The sequence below is a fragment of the Ctenopharyngodon idella genome, chromosome 24 (genome assembly GCF_019924925.1).
Source record: "Ctenopharyngodon idella isolate HZGC_01 chromosome 24, HZGC01, whole genome shotgun sequence".
Classification (NCBI taxonomy): domain Eukaryota; kingdom Metazoa; phylum Chordata; class Actinopteri; order Cypriniformes; family Xenocyprididae; genus Ctenopharyngodon; species Ctenopharyngodon idella.
Genome location: NC_067243.1, coordinates 3,085,093 through 3,100,911, shown reverse-complemented (window position 1 = coordinate 3,100,911; position 15,819 = coordinate 3,085,093). Strand labels below are relative to the sequence as shown.

At 40.0% G+C, this 15,819-nt stretch overlaps 1 protein-coding gene across 3 annotated transcripts in view; it reads left to right on the top strand.

Moving 5' to 3' along the window:
- Positions 1 to 1,829: 1,829 nt before the first annotated feature.
- Positions 1,830 to 15,819, top strand: part of pamr1b (peptidase domain containing associated with muscle regeneration 1b) — a 32,265-nt gene continuing 18,275 nt past the window's right edge. The window contains exons 1-4 of one of the 3 annotated variants that reach the window (XM_051885225.1): positions 1,830 to 2,216; positions 9,487 to 9,663; positions 10,608 to 10,733; positions 11,757 to 11,871. In XM_051885225.1, coding sequence (XP_051741185.1) covers positions 2,093 to 2,216; positions 9,487 to 9,663; positions 10,608 to 10,733; positions 11,757 to 11,871 — 542 coding nt within the window. In that variant the 5' untranslated portion in view covers positions 1,830 to 2,092. Of the gene's footprint in view, positions 2,217 to 9,486; positions 9,664 to 10,607; positions 10,734 to 11,756; positions 11,872 to 11,965; positions 14,516 to 15,819 lie in introns of those variants that run through there. The other 2 variants (XM_051885223.1, XM_051885224.1) reach the window with 2 other exon arrangements.

Here is a 15,819-nt window from a genome sequence, read left to right as displayed (position 1 = left end):
ATGGTTTCACCTCGGCCTGTCAGCTCGTCCGCTCGACCTTCGCTCTGTGCTCCTTCAGCTCCACCGTGGTTAGACATCGCTTGGGCTCCACCAGGCTCCCTCGTCCTTCCAGCTCCACCTTGGTCACTGGTTCTGCATTGGACATCCAGGCCTTCAGCTGCACCTCAGCCCTTCACCCCTTCAGCTCCACCAGGTTCCTCCTTTTTTCTGGTCTCACCTTGCTCTGCCAGGCCCTATCTTCGCCTCAGTCACCCAACCTGGCGTTGTCCCCTCTGATTTCCAGCCCGTAACTTTGACATGGGCTGTCGCACTCACGCCTTTGCGGGATCTCCACTGTTGCTAGCTCCGTTTCCATCGGTCGGCCCCAGGCTCCAGTCACGAGACCCATCAGGGCTCCGCCTTGGCTTTGGACTCCATCAGCGCTGCCATGGTGTTCCCATTGACTGACTCCTCCTGTTTCCTGTCCCACACCTGCCCCTCATCCTCCTCTGAAATCCTTTCCCTCCCTCCACCATTGAACTGTTTCGGAGCAAGGACATGCCTTGTGGGAGGGGGGAGTACTGTTAGGGTTCTGTCTTGTTTCATTGTGTTTTTGCTCATGTGTCTTGGTTTAATGTATATCCTTTATGTTTAGTCTTCATTGTGCCTTAGTTTATTTGCTGATTACATTCATCTGTTTCTCGTTTGGATCCTTCTTTTATTCGTGTATACATACTCGCTATTCTGTTTAGTCCTTTGTCAGTTCTCATGGTTGGTAAATGTGGTTAGTGTATTTATCCTCCATGTATATTCCTGATTCTATTCTCCGTGTTTATTAAAGTGTCTTTGAGTAATCTGCTCACTACCACATTGTTTGTGATACATTGTACAGTCATATCAGATATATCTGTATAGAGAATGGTCCAAAAGTACAAGAATATGAAATGATTTGTAAATCTACTTTGATTTTACTTAAAGCACTTTAATTTAGATGCAACACCCTTAAACATGCACTACATCTTGCGTAGCACACTGGATAATATTTCTGCACATTTTCCAAGTTGCATTCGGTATCGGTAACAGTTTAGTTTGTTGTTTCATATTCGAAAGTGCAATGAAGGCCACATTATTTAAATTAATCTAAGGAATAATTTACAAGGAGAGTGGAATTACTAAAAATTAATATACGTCTAGAGTTGGTAATGCAGCTTTGATGTAAATAGAGCTGTTACATTTTGGGAATGCATTAATAATGTCCAGAGTCGATTAACCACCATTTTGAAGTGTTTATGCTAATGGTCAAAAATCAGGCTTTGTGAGTCTGTTACTGTTTATGCCTAGAATAGAACAGAATAGAATAGAATAGAATGCAAAATATTTTTCCTTAATCCATTGTTTTTGTTTTATTTCTTAGCTAAAATATCTTAAAAACAAGATATATTTACTTGAGAATCAATATTGTACAAAATTACAACTCACTACACCTTGTTAGATTCATGTTTAAAACAAGAATTGTTTATTTTCCCTAAGCAAGTAAATGTATTTTGTTTTTAAACGCATTTAAACATTCATTATTACATTTTTTTTTTTTGTACCATATACAATAGAAATGTGTGTGTGTGGTTCAGGTAAACCCTGCGTTATGGAGACAAAATGTTCCCACAAGGATGGCAATATCTAAAATATCTATATTTTTTGGTCGCCATGAAGAAAACAACTTATAAATCATACTTAATAGTGACGTGTGTGCGTGCACGCGCACACGCACTTTTATTCTGAGACGGTGAATGTGTTCTAACAGAAGAGCTGATGATTAGTGGAGAGTCTTGCGAAGCTGGACTCTGAAACCTGAAACCGAGGGAGGGGAGAGAAAAAGAGAAAGAACTTTCACTTTTAAGTGTAGCAGATTTAAAGAGAGAGGAAAAAGGTGCCGAAAGTGTAAAGAATGCAAGAGGTTTGGGACAGAGAGAAACTGAGGGGAGTATGCAGGGCGAGAGAGAGAGAGAGAAAGAGAGAGAGAGGGAAAATGTGAGTCAGGAGGGAGGGCAGTAAAGAGGAGAGGTGATGTCAAAGCAGCTGAGCTCAGAGAGTAAACAGAGCTTCAGACTGCAGCATGTGTTTATCTGAACCGCTGCAGAGCCGCAGCCAGCGGAACCGTCACAATCTCCTCTCTCTGCCCGGCTTCACCCTACTTATCATCTTCCTCCTGTTGGGCCAGGGGACGGCCTGGCCATATGGTGAGTCTGATTTAATTGCTTTTAAAGAGTCATAGAGAGTCACACTCTTTTGTTGTCTGAGAGTCAATCTGAACTGCTCCTTTCTATTTGTGTCTTTGTCTCTGTCTCTTGGTTTTTTAACAAACGTTTATGAGGTATAGAAACTGTTCCAGTCTATCTTTGATTGAAAAGCATTACTAAACAAAATTCTGTTAAATGTTACAGTTATTTGTTTTGCACTATGAATTATATTCTCTTTTGTGATGCTCTAAAACACTCCCATCTGAGTTAATGGGATGTGAAATGTGAAAAACTCATTGTCAGAGTGGGCAAAAGGCACATGTTTAAAAGTCATTTGTCTTCTCATATTAATGAAACTTTTTTTTTTAGAAGTGAAATGGTGTTGCCCTGTATGTGGCTGCAGGAATCCAAAAAACGCTGTGTAAATAATAGAGTGAACTGAGGCCATGAACTTCATGATTCCCATTCAAGGGATTTTCCTGCATTATTCTAACAGACCCCCTGATGATATTTATGCTGACACTGTTTCTGGCTCAGAGACAGATCATTGACTGTATTTCTATGCTCATCACCCTTTGGCAAAGACCAGGCAAAGAAAAATGTCATTTCCATGGAACTCTTCACATTCACATCCTCAAATTGAAAACAAGTAGTTCAATTAAAGGTTACGCCTAACCTCAAGAATACATTGGACAATTTATAGAGTGCTACATTTGCACAAAACGTTCTCCAGCAGAGGCTAATTAGGCAACAAAGACATTCATATTGCACTGTGGTTTCCTCTATGCGTGGGTGAAAGTACATAGAGCTTAGTGGTGGTTATTCGGAGTGAGAGCCCTGCCGAGACCCAGAGGAGAGTTTTTTTTGTTCCACGGCTGCTAAATCGTTCAGGCCTGTGGAATATCCAACTGCTATACTAAAATGTAAACACTTACACGTCAAGAAATATTGATAGCAAAAGGCGCTGTTAAACTCAATCAGGGAGAATTCACCATGAATTAATTCGGCTTGCTAAAAGCAGAGTTTATTTGCACACACTATCTCCAATTTGCTGAATTCTGCAGATCAGGTCATAGTTCTTTAGGAAAGGGGTTTCTCAGCCCTGAGCCCCAGCTCTGCAAATTTTGTATGTAATCAAACACACCTGATTCAGATCATCTGGGTTTGAAAAAGCTTTGAAAATGGAGACAAAATATTGAGTAATGAAGAAAATGGTTTTGCAGTGAGGAGACTGAAACTATTATTTTGAAATGTAGTTTTGTAACATTATACAGTAGCTTTGAATCTTAACTAGATATTAAACGATAACCTACTTTAGCTAGACTGTTGGCACAACCATTCAATATATCAGTGCTCTGACATTGATACATATTGAACATCCTAAGCACTGAAACAGTGAGCGTTCTGCTAACACTGAAACAGTTACAGACGCCTCCCACACTACTGTTTTTCTGAAGTGAGCAAACACACACAAACATGAGGTCATTGGGCGATTAGATCAGAGCACAGGAATATTTTCTCTCTTCCATGTCAGCTGTGTATAGAAGTGTATTTTGAATTTCCTCAACCATGCAGACTATTTAGTTTTTGTTTTTTTTTGTTCTTTGTTTTTTTCTTGTGTGTGTGTGTGTGTGTGTTGTAGTTTTTCATGTAAAACCACAAAAATGTTGTTGTTCAGAAAGTATTTGGGGGGGTTGAGGGTTGTGACAGACTATAGTCAGCTGAGCGATGATTTCATCCAGCTGGAGGAACACATACAGTAACTTGTTTTTTGGTAAAAAAAAAAAAAAAATGATTGGAAGCAATGTCAACACCAAATCACCTCAAGAAACTACTAAAGTCTAATTATTAACTGTTAATTTCATTATGTTCAGATCTCCAAAAGAATTCCAAGTAATTCCTTAGGAATTCCTCTGGAAATACACAAGCAAATCTGGCAAAGTTGTCTCAAAGCAACACTCCTTTTCACTAATTTACTGGTTCTCAAGTGGAGAATAAATCGACCATAGCACAACAAACAGCTGTTACCATGGAAAAATACCACAGACAAACCTCACGACTGCACACACAATCTAACATCATATAAAGCAGGAGTGGCGAGCCTGGAGGTTTCTCTCAGTCCCAAACCTTTCTGCAAAACTTTGGCTCCAACCCTGCTCCAACTTTACTTAATCCTGAATGCCTCGATCGGCTGGTTATTATTGTGTTTTATTAGGGTTGGAGCTGAACTCTGCAGGATGGCAGGCCTCCAGGAGCAGGGTAGCCTATCCCTGATATAAAATAAATACTATGACTATAAATGTATCTAAAATATGGTCAACAACAAGGAGATTTAATCCTGATGTAAAGTGTTACCATTTCATTTACCTTACAAACACCTTTTGATGATGATTTGTGCTTTGCTGAACTCATGTGTGCCTCTGAATTGTTGGTACCTATATTTCCCACTGACACAGAAGTGGCAGCTTTGTACGTTAGACATTCTGCTTTAAATGAATACCAACTGGGACAAAAAAAATAGTTCAATCATGACAACTATGATTTTTTTTAGCATGTTAAATTAATATGGTAATTTTAATGTATTTGGTCTTAGCGGATTAGATGCTTGCAGAGCAAGAATAGACTTGCTACTACTAATAGATACACAGACATGCTGCTGTGAGCACTTAAGATATGCTGCTGCTGCATAAATCGACATACATACTGTAAATCCAGTAGCAGATCTTGGCAGGTGGAGCTGGGGAAGGTGGAGGGTATATCTGTTCAATAAAATGCCTGACTCACCTGTTGAGTAATTAAATTGAATTAAATTTAATAAAATGTAATCCTAAAATTATTTTTGTATTACCTTTTTCTTTTATTTATTATTTTCTATATTTATATTTATTTTTAACTGTTATTTGATCTTTCATTTGTTTTTATATTTATGCATTTATTACTTTTTATATTTATTTATTCCTACATGTATTTATTTCCAGATTTATTTATTTATTTATTTTATACTTTTACTTTTCCGTGTGCAATATGGAAAAGAGGGATGCAGTCCTTGCGTAGCTCCAGTGCATCACTGGTTGAATGTAGAAGCGTCAGATCAAACTAAGCGATTCTATAAGCGAGTGATGGAGATCAGAGTTTGATATGGGATGAGGCAGATCAACTGGAGAGCTATTTTTATTGATTCTCATTATTATGTCAAATTATTTTGTAGTGACCAGAGTTTTCCAGAAACACTAAGCTGAATCCAGATACTTATATGATCCTTCCTCACAGCCTGGAGCCATCAACACTGTCATCAGATTCTAGGTTGATGACCCCAATTGGACATTCTACTCTAATGCCTGTTTATTTTGTAATAACAGAGAAACTCTTGTCTCTGCAATAACTGAAATGATTTGGATTACGGTAACCTGAGGCTCACAATGCTTTAGGGAGTCAAGATTTTCCTCTGCGATTACAAAAATAAACAGACATTAGAATAGAACCCTTGTTACCGTCCACGGGGTGTATTAAGTGTCGTCAGTCTACAATCTGACAACGTCGAAAGATTGATGATGATACTGTGAGGAAAGATCACATAAGTAGCTGGATTCAGCCACTACAAAATAATTTGACACAAGGCGAATTGGTGAAAATAACTTGGAACTCTCCAGTTGATCAGACACATCCCGTAGCAAACTCCGATCTATATCGCTTAGTTATATCTGATGTTTCTATATCGGACATCTCAACCAATGATGCATATTAAAAAGAATAAAAATAAATGTAAAAATAAGAAATGAAAGAAAATAAATAAATGAAGGAAAAATGTAATACAAAAATAAATTCAGGATTATATTTTATTTAAAATGAATTATATTTGTATTCCTTTCCTTTATTTTCCTATTACATTTATTTATTTATTTATCTATCTATACACTTATTTATTTATTGATTTATTTATTTTTAATTTCTGGTCTGCTCCTTCATCTTCACGTCGCTTTTACAACGCTTCAAATCCCTCAGTTCTCGCCATCTCTGAAAAGCCAAGCCAATGTTGATTCTGGTTTTATTATGAGCTCTGTTAAATTTTTATTTAATTATTTATTGTCAGCAGAATCTCCTCTGTTCTGCATTTGTTTTAAACGTGATTCCCCAGAGGGGATATTTAGCTGCTCCATGTCAAACTTTCTCACTCGTTGTGACAGCTAACCTATGTCACTCCCACACCAGACACATGGCAAAGTAGCCACTTTTTTCTGGTGTTTGTACTCCTGAGTCGAACTTGGCTAGTCCAAACTACCAAGGACACAAGTCCGAACTTTGCGTATTGAGAAACGCCTATGAGTGCTTCTCATTTCTTATTTGTGCATCCTCGTTTCCTTTCCTCTCATCATAGCTCCACCCCCTTAGGATGCAAATGAGGGATACACCTGTGTATCTTTGCTCATGGCTCCTCAGGAAGCTTCCTCGCTCCTCATTCCTCGCCTTCTTGCGGTGCAATTTGAGAATTGAGATGCTCTTCAAAATGGCTGAGTTCGATTGGTTTCCGGGTCACGGGCTGGAGGACAGAGGAGCGAAGTAATAAGGAAGCATCAATTTGAGTATTGAGAAGCACCCCATGTTTTAGGTTGGAGCATAAATCATCTCTTCTTTTTCTGCTCTTTTTCCCTGTTGTGGCGATTAGCAAACAGTGTTGCATTACTGCGCGCGCCAACTTCTGGATTGGAGTATGGATGGCCTGTGACTGACTGTATTCATCATCTGACTGCATGCACCAAACCATGACATCCATACCGTGACAGTTTGGGACGAATACATGTACCATTACATCCCTACAATCTAGAGTTTTGCACAGGTTTCTGTACGGTTGTGTTTAGGGACCAAGCTAGGTGATAGAAAATATCATTAACCTAATATAAAAACAATGGAAGTCTATAGGATGTCCCCTTTAGGTGACGTCAGTTGGAAACTGCAAATGCTACACTTTAATTTATGTGCACTTTTTAAACATTTATACCAGTAATAAAGCATTATTATACATTTTTATGACCTTGTTGTAAAGTGGGAACAAAAGTGCTCCTTACTAATATGATTTATTAAAAATACTTATGTACATTTGTAACCTTATTGTAAAGTGTGACATATTTCTACATTACCTGATGTGTTAATAATGTTTGTAGGCTCTTAACTAACATTATTTAAAATAAAAGAGTACATTGAGGGGAAATGCTGGACTTTATTGTAAAGCAAAAATTGCAAATCATTTATTTGCATTACTAGTACAGTTATAAATTAACGACAATTAAAACCATACAAACTCTCATGTCAACATTTTCTGAGCCAAATCTTTAATACACATTGGGAAAACTGCCAAGCCACCAGTTTTGCACAGATAAATGCCGAAATTGTACCTACAAAGTCCTTAATTTGTTCCACATTGGATGTCTCTTGAAAAAAAGTTCAATGAGGAAGGAAAAATCCCATTTGATTCCTCCATAGATAAACTGATTTTTAACAGTGTTCCTGATCTTCAAAGCTATTAAACAATAACATATGTGTCTGTAGAAGTCATTAGTAAGTGTGATTTTATATTCATGAAAAAAATCAACATCAACGGCTGATTACTGTCACAGAATATATTTCCCATGATCCTCCCTGGCAACTGATCTCATGCACATTTCCCTCGTCAGCACTCCAATCACCAGGCTATAAAAACCCTGCACAGACACAGTCCTTGTCTGGCCTTGTCGGGACTCACTTAACTGGATATTTACCTTGTGAGAACGCTCTCCAATGATTTATCTTCAATATCAACTCCAAGTCATCTCCTTTTCTCTGTGTATTCTCCTGGTAATCTCCTCTGTGATTCTCATCTCATCTGTTCCCCAGTGTGAGTGTGTGTGTTCATCACTTGCCACCTGACAGACTCAAGATATTGTTACAAGTCTGCAAAGAAACAGGCGTCTTTCCAGTGAAAGGCATTTAATAGAAGAATGGGAATCAGCAAAGAAAAATAAAGGATACAGAGTCAATTACAAATGGAGCGTTTCTCTGATCTTCGCGAGAGCTCCCTCTAGCGGTCTGGCTATATTATGATACAAACTCTTAAAATTTTAAATTACATTATCCTCTCCCTTGCACAAGATGGCCGTCCCCTGAAAGACTACATGGAGGAGTTCCTTGAGCTCATCCACCTGGTATCCTGGAGCGAGGGCATCTTAAAGACTTGTTTCTGGAGTGGGCTGGATGACCACCTATTCCAAATGCTGCCAGCGGGAGCTATACCACCTGCACATTGGCACAGTACATGGACTATGTGCTGAGGCTGAGCTATGTGCTCAGCTGCGACCTCCCCAGCCCACATTCACCATCCTGTCATTGTCGATCCTCGTTCCAGTGACCCCACCTGCCTCGGAACTCCTCCCTAGTCCTTCCCCACACCTCATCACGCCCGCTGCGAACACAGAGCCAGTGCCTATGCCCGCCAAGGACCCAAAGCCAGAGCCCTGACCTGGACCCAGTATCCGCCCAGAAGCTTGTGTCTAGAGCCATTGTCTGTCCCAGAGCATGAACCTGCTATCCAAATACCCATGGACACTGAGCATGAGCCCACCGCAGACATGAAGCCAGAACCTGTTGTCATGTCTGACCAGGTGTGAGAGCCAGCACCCATGTCCATCCCAGTAGGACTTTCAGTGGAGCCAGATGGCACAGAGAGGTTTCCCATCAATCCTCTGCCTTCAGAGGTTGATTTCCCCACTATTGGATTTCCTGGACACCTCCTGTTCCCAAGCCTTACCACCTCTGTTGGTCTCATTCAGTCTCCTTTCAGACTCCGTTGTTGCTACTGGTGTTGCCCAGTCCCGGGTCTCCTTCATCGACACTGGTTCCACCCAGCCCCAAGACTCTGTGTCACCCTGGGTCTTTGTCTCCTCGGCTTGGCCTGGGTCTCCACCTTTCCCTCCTCTACCTCAGTCAGTCTGGCTCCTCTCTCCATCTGTTCCGCCATGGGCCTTCGTCCTAATGGCTCTGCTCTTTGTCTCCACCCTGGCTCCTCCCTCCCTCCACTCCCCTATAGACTCTTCTGCCAAAAGTGCATTTAATGTGCAGGTTAACGTTACCAAAGTTTAACTAATGCTGTATACTTGTTCCTTGTTAGAGTTCATGTAAACGAATGCATTAATTAACGTTAACAAATACAACTTTATTGTAAGGTTACCTAAAACGGTATATACATTTTTATTATAATGCGTGTCACTGTCATTTGATATGCTTGTGCGTTGTTTGTTAGATTACAGGTTCCTGTACAACTACTGCCCAGGCCCCGAGTGGAGTGTGATGTGCAGGGGATGCTGTGAATATGATGTCATCCACTGTAAATGTCCTCTTCAGGGGTATCCGGTAGGTTACGCAGTGCCATGCTGTCGTAATGCTGTAAATGAATGCGATCCCTGCATCATACATCCCGGTGAGCAGATAACACACAAACACGCTTGTAGATATTTCTCAATTTTCTCTTCTTGTGATGCATGTCTTGGTTTGTTCATGGTTTTTCACTCACAATAGCTTCAGTTGATCCTATATTTTCAATAATTCTGCAGCTCCAAAAAGCAATCAAACACCTGGCAGAAATATAAATGTCGTATTCTATTCGGACCGCTCTGTTTTATGATTTGTTGATTTTGCTAACATATTTCCTCTGAAACCTTGTAAACAAAGAAAAGAGACAGTGTATTCCTTCCAGTTGGATTTAATGGTTAATTTTTTTATTTTTTTTCTCCCTAAGCAATAATGTTTGTCACATTCTTGACTGTGTGATGGGTTTTACAGCAACAGGAAAATTAAATGGTATGGTCTTAAAAAAATGTCTGTACATGCGAACAGCCAGATGTTTGTAATTTTAAAAAAAATGCCTGAACTGAAGTTTACAGTCAAAAATGTGGATTTAGACTCTGTCTCAGAACTTTCTATATCATAGAGGTGCTCCTGAAGTGTGTCTTAAAGTGTCAGATTTTGCTGTATTCTGAAATGTCTTGGCCAAAATGTGAGGCAGCAGTGCATGTATCATTCATAAAAAATAATCTCATAATTTATTATGACGAGTTCAATGAAAAATTTTGCAGTATTTCAGATGTAGTCACAGAAAATGCTGATTCGAAGAATAATTCCAGTTCATTGTAATCTAATATGACTGGATACAATGTCAGTACCTCAACTCTACTATTCCACCATGGAGTGTATTAAAGGGGGTCACACAACGCCCCGACACATGTAGAGCACATTGTTCTGTATGTTATGTATATTTGTGTCAAAACCAAAACTATTTGCATCTTCTTCGCTAGTTCATCAAAACCAAATCCCAGTCTTCAATGCCTCTTTCTAATTCTAGGGCTTTTGCTTTTTCCACTTCAGGCTGCAGCATATTTGAGAACTGCAAGCGCTGTAACAACGGCACATGGGGCCCAAGGGACGATTTCTTTGTAAAAGGGCAGTATTGTGCAGAGTGTCGCCCAGGATGGTCCGGTGGGGATTGTTTAAGTAAGTTCCTTACAATCGGCAGTGTTCATGCATTCAGAGTAGTGATTTATTTAAAATTCATCTGGGAATTTCTTTCTCTGACTGTAACATGACTGTAAAATGCTCAGTCTTTGCTTGCTTAATTAAAGATGACTTGTGAAATGCTTGTATTATGATGCAGTTTTTCTCTATCAATAATCAGCCAGCTTACCAATCAGAGTAGACTAGGCTTTTCGGAAGACAGGTTTTAAAGAAATCAAAACTAAAACAGAGCATTCAGACAAAGATTCAAAACAGGTGCTGCAATGTCAATTCTTCAAAATCTCATATTATTTTAAACATGTGTATTGTTTTTGTACCTGGACAGTTACAAAAACATTACACAATACAGTTTGGTATTTTGCTTTTAATGTGTACATTTGACATCAATTTTAGGGATGCACCAATACCATTTTTTAAGGACCGAGTACGAGTACCAATACTTTTTTCTGGTACTCACCGATACCGATGCCTATACATTTATTAATTTCTCTCTCTATCTCTCTCTCTTTTTTTTTTTTTTGTTGATGTTGCAGTTTTCCAAGCACAACACAGTGAGACTAATGAATGTAGGACAGCTTCTTTATTATTACTCTAATGAAAAAATAATTTTTATGTGCTTGTCACAAACTTAAAGTTCTGTCTGAGAGAACTGGGATCACGCGCAAGAAAGAGAGAGAGCGCACACGCGAGAGAGAGCGCTTCTGGTCTGTATCATTCAGCGCGATTTTATCCCATCCCGCCTTCACTAATCGATAACGAATTGTGATTGAAAGCATGCAGTTCGCAATGTGTGGGTTGTAATCATTAATTTTTAAGTATTTCCACACACCTGAGGCTAACATTGTTTCTGCTGCTGCCGCCGGTGTCTCTGTGCACAGACAATTCTGTCAGTTACGTCACGTGAGATATCGGTCTTTGGTATTGGGGGTATTTTTACGAGTACGAATACAAGTACACGAGCTTGGCATCCCTAAATTTTACTGACTGTGTATACTTTTTCAGCATGTGGAGGGGTGATTCATAAGAGGCAGGGTCACCTGGTGCTGGAGAGTTACCCAAATAATGCCCGCTGTGAGTGGACGCTAAAAGTGGACCGGCCTTATACCATTGATCTAAGGTAAGAACTGATATTACACACACACACACACACACACACACACACACACTCCAAAACCATGAGAAAACTGTTTACTTGGTCTTACACATATCTTTCTAGTGAGTTAATCATGGAGAAACACTCATAAACACACAGTAGTGACAAGAGCTGGTTTTGTTATAAAACACACCAGAGAAGGTTACAACAGCTTGTTTTGCACTAAATTCAGTTTTTATGATGTTTCTCTTAAAAGGTTTCTTTAAGTTTGAAACATGATGTCATAAATTAATTCCCTTTGACAGACTTATGGGACATAGCAGCTTCTGGCATGCTCAGACAAAACTTCACTGCCAGGAAACCTTATGTTTTCAGTGTGAATAACCGTTTACAATCCAAATGATTATCCCATCTTGGATTGTGGCTGTACTGGGTGCCTATAGTTCTTACTGAACCAAACCAGCATCTGTGTAGAATGCAAATGAACAAAGAAAATACAAAAACATATATATTTGTAAGTTTAGATAGATGCAGAAATATACAATATGGACTTATTGACAGCATCTAAAACATAATTTTTTTTTATGTATTTACAGCTGTAAAAGTCTAAACAATGTACGAATACTGAGAATAGTTTTAAACACAACACACCCTTTTATAGATATTTTGAGCCGCTAATCCCACTCCTATCTCTAAACCCAACCCTACCATTTCTTTTCAATATGAAAGTCTTATCCTGATCCACTCTGTGAAGGTGTGCTCATCTCTTTAAGCATGTATCACCCGAAATATGATATCAAAGACATGTGAGTGCCAGCGAGCATTTGCTTGGAAAGGCAAAACCTTTGCTATGAACAACAATGAACAAATGAACAATTGGCAAAACTAACAAAATCCAAACAGGAGAAGCTCTCAGATAAAGCCTGTAAATCTCCAATTCTCTAAACCGGGCTAGGCAACTCTGGCCCTCGAGATCCATTTCTGTGGCTCTACTGGATGCTGACCATCTGGAATAGAGCCCTGAAATGACACAACAGCAGGGGATATCCAACCCATAGTCTGGTCTAACACAAGGGGCCACATGTGAGCAACGGGAACACCACCTGTCATAATTACAGTGCCGCAAACCCCCAAATTGTAGCCTGACTCTCATACTCTGAAGGCAAAGTTACGCAGAACATAAGCAAAGTAAAATTTGCACGTTTGATCAGTCATCGTCCAAATCACATATAGGACTTTTCAATCAGGGCTGATGTTGACCTACAAGGTTTAGATGGAAGAGTAGGCCACACCTTTCAGGAAGGAGCCGAAGATGCCAAGAGGTGAGCTGTTAATGTGTCCTCAAACACCAGCATCTCTGCATACCACTGCTCTCACCATATTAGTTACAGTGGTGAAGTCAGAGGCAGCCAGGAAAGATTGGAAGAGAGCAAGAGAAATCGGTAAGGTCACTTACCATAGCTTCATGTTCCAACATCGATCATCAAAATCCTAACCCATGTGGTGCCTCGACAGCTGCAGTGTTGCAGTGACTGGGGAGAACTGAAGGTGAGCCAAGAACAAAGTACTTTCAGCCTGAAATTCTCATAGTGCAGACAGTATGATACACTAGTATGAATGGCAGGAACATGTTGAACAGCCAAGCACTTAACACACTTATCATGTGTCTTCACTCATAATAAAGCGAGGACAAGGAGACACAAACTTACAGAAGGGCATTTGATTCACTTAATGTGGGTCGCTGAGCATGATGAATCTGGAGAATAAGAAAATAGAAAATAAACAGATGCAGACAGATCACCTTCCGGAGAAGATAAATCATCTTCCTGAAGAAAAGGAGTTGAGACAGCTGTAACGGGTTGCTTTTGTAGAGAATTCAATGGAAGATTTGTGATGCAGATTGAATGAATAACATAGACTTTTAATACACACAAAGAGAAGGCACAGGCAATACACAAATTAACGTAACATTAACATGAGACAGTGAACAGAAGGTGCAGAGGGTTTAAATACACAAGGCTAGGTGATTAACGAGGTGAGGAACACTAATCTGTGACACTAATTATGGACTATGGCAACTAATGAACAAACTAGAACACAGGCAAATCAGACAAAGACTAAAACTGGAAACTAAACAGAACATGACTGTGACATAAGTTCCCCAGAGGAGTAGACTGAGGAGGACACAGAGGAGACAACACCCAGGGAGGAGATGAAGGCGGGAGGAGTCAGGGTGGAGACAAGAGGGACCAGAGCAGAGGTGGGATGAGCAGGAGGATGACCCAGAGCCATGACATGAAGGTCCACGGTGGAGCCGATGGAGGGAGGAGGCATGGTTTAGCCTTGGTAAAGAAGCCAGGCTGAACCAGGGAGATGACAGACTGAGGTGGACATGGTGGAGGTGGACACTAAGGCAGAGCCAAAGAGCTGAAGATCCAGGGTGATGCCAAAGGCCTGGAGGGCCACGTTGGAGCCGAGGTGGAGGCGTGGGCTTGGCAGATCATGGAGAGGATGGTGGGAGTGAGGACCATGTTAGAACTCGAGGGAAGGAGGAACCCGACAGAGCCTGAGGGGTGGAGGATCGAAGCAAAGCTGCTTGACTCTGAAGTCCGAGGTGGAGCCAGAGCGACGATGGACCAAGGTGGAGCCAGAGGGATGGCAGTCCATGGTGAACATTCCATTTCCATGTCTTTTTATGTTCATACAAATATTTACACATGCTAAGAAATTTGCTTAAAAAAAAAAACAGTTGAAAGTGACGTTTATTTTTTGACAAGTTTATATACATGACATATTAAACATGACATAGTTATGTTTAATATCTAATGTTCTATATAAATGTATATGTTAGAACACACATCAATAAGTAGTATGTAGTAGGAAGCACATGTGTCCTGTGAAGCAAATGGTACAGATGTGTACTGAAGCTGCAAGCAACTCTGCCTCCCCAGACCATTCTGTGCCTGGATTGTCCCAACAGTCCTCAGCTGGTGTTGTTTAGATATCCTTAGATATCCACAATTGCAATGCAGTCGTAGTGAGTGCAACAGTCCGATAAATCAGACACATTCAAGAAGTCTGGCAGGAGTTAAGTACTCGCCTGCTGCAAGGAAAAAATGTCATGTCAGTGTTCCAGTGTTTGAGAGCCAGGAAAACATTACCTCTCCTTTCTAGGAAAGAAAAAAAACAAAACAAGAAAAAAACAAGACAGCATTTGTCTCGAAAACCTGAATTTGGATTATTGAAAAACAAGAACTATTTTATATATAATATATTCCCTGTATATATTTTACCAAGAAATCATTCAATTAAAAATCTGTTTAAGAAAATATATTATTTTGGGGAAATAACATATTTATGGGAGTTAATAAACTGGTCAGGAAACTAGTGGGACAATTCTATTTGAGGGGGGAATACACCTAGAATAAATTAAGCCACTAATATCACAGTTTATTTGCATGTGCTCTCTGTTATTCCCTTTCGTAGGAACACTGTAGGATGACACAATGGAGAACATGTCAATAGTCACATGGTCTGAGGCCCTATCAATTCACACCAGTCTATTGGCTGATGGCGCTAAAGCAATGCCCATAAAGAGCTATGTCACAGACTCCTTAGAAGCAGTTTTGCTCTAATAAAAAATCCTTTCAGAATGTTGACGCAAAAACACAATGTCACAAGTAAAACTGGGGGACTGATTTGTGACAATAGATGTGAAGATTTTTTTATTTTCACATTCAGAATTTACCAAATTATAGGTGCTTTCTCTGGTTCACTTTTAGAAGCAGTTTTGTCTCTTTCTGTTTGGGCTTACTTTAGCACTGCGCACATTCACAAAAGGCATGATGCATCTTTGATGCCATAGAACGGTGTTTCTCAACCCTGGTTCTGGAGGACCCTCAACACGACACATTTTGAAAGTCTCCTCTGTCTGACACACCCATTTCATGTCCTGGAGTTTCTTCTAGCGAG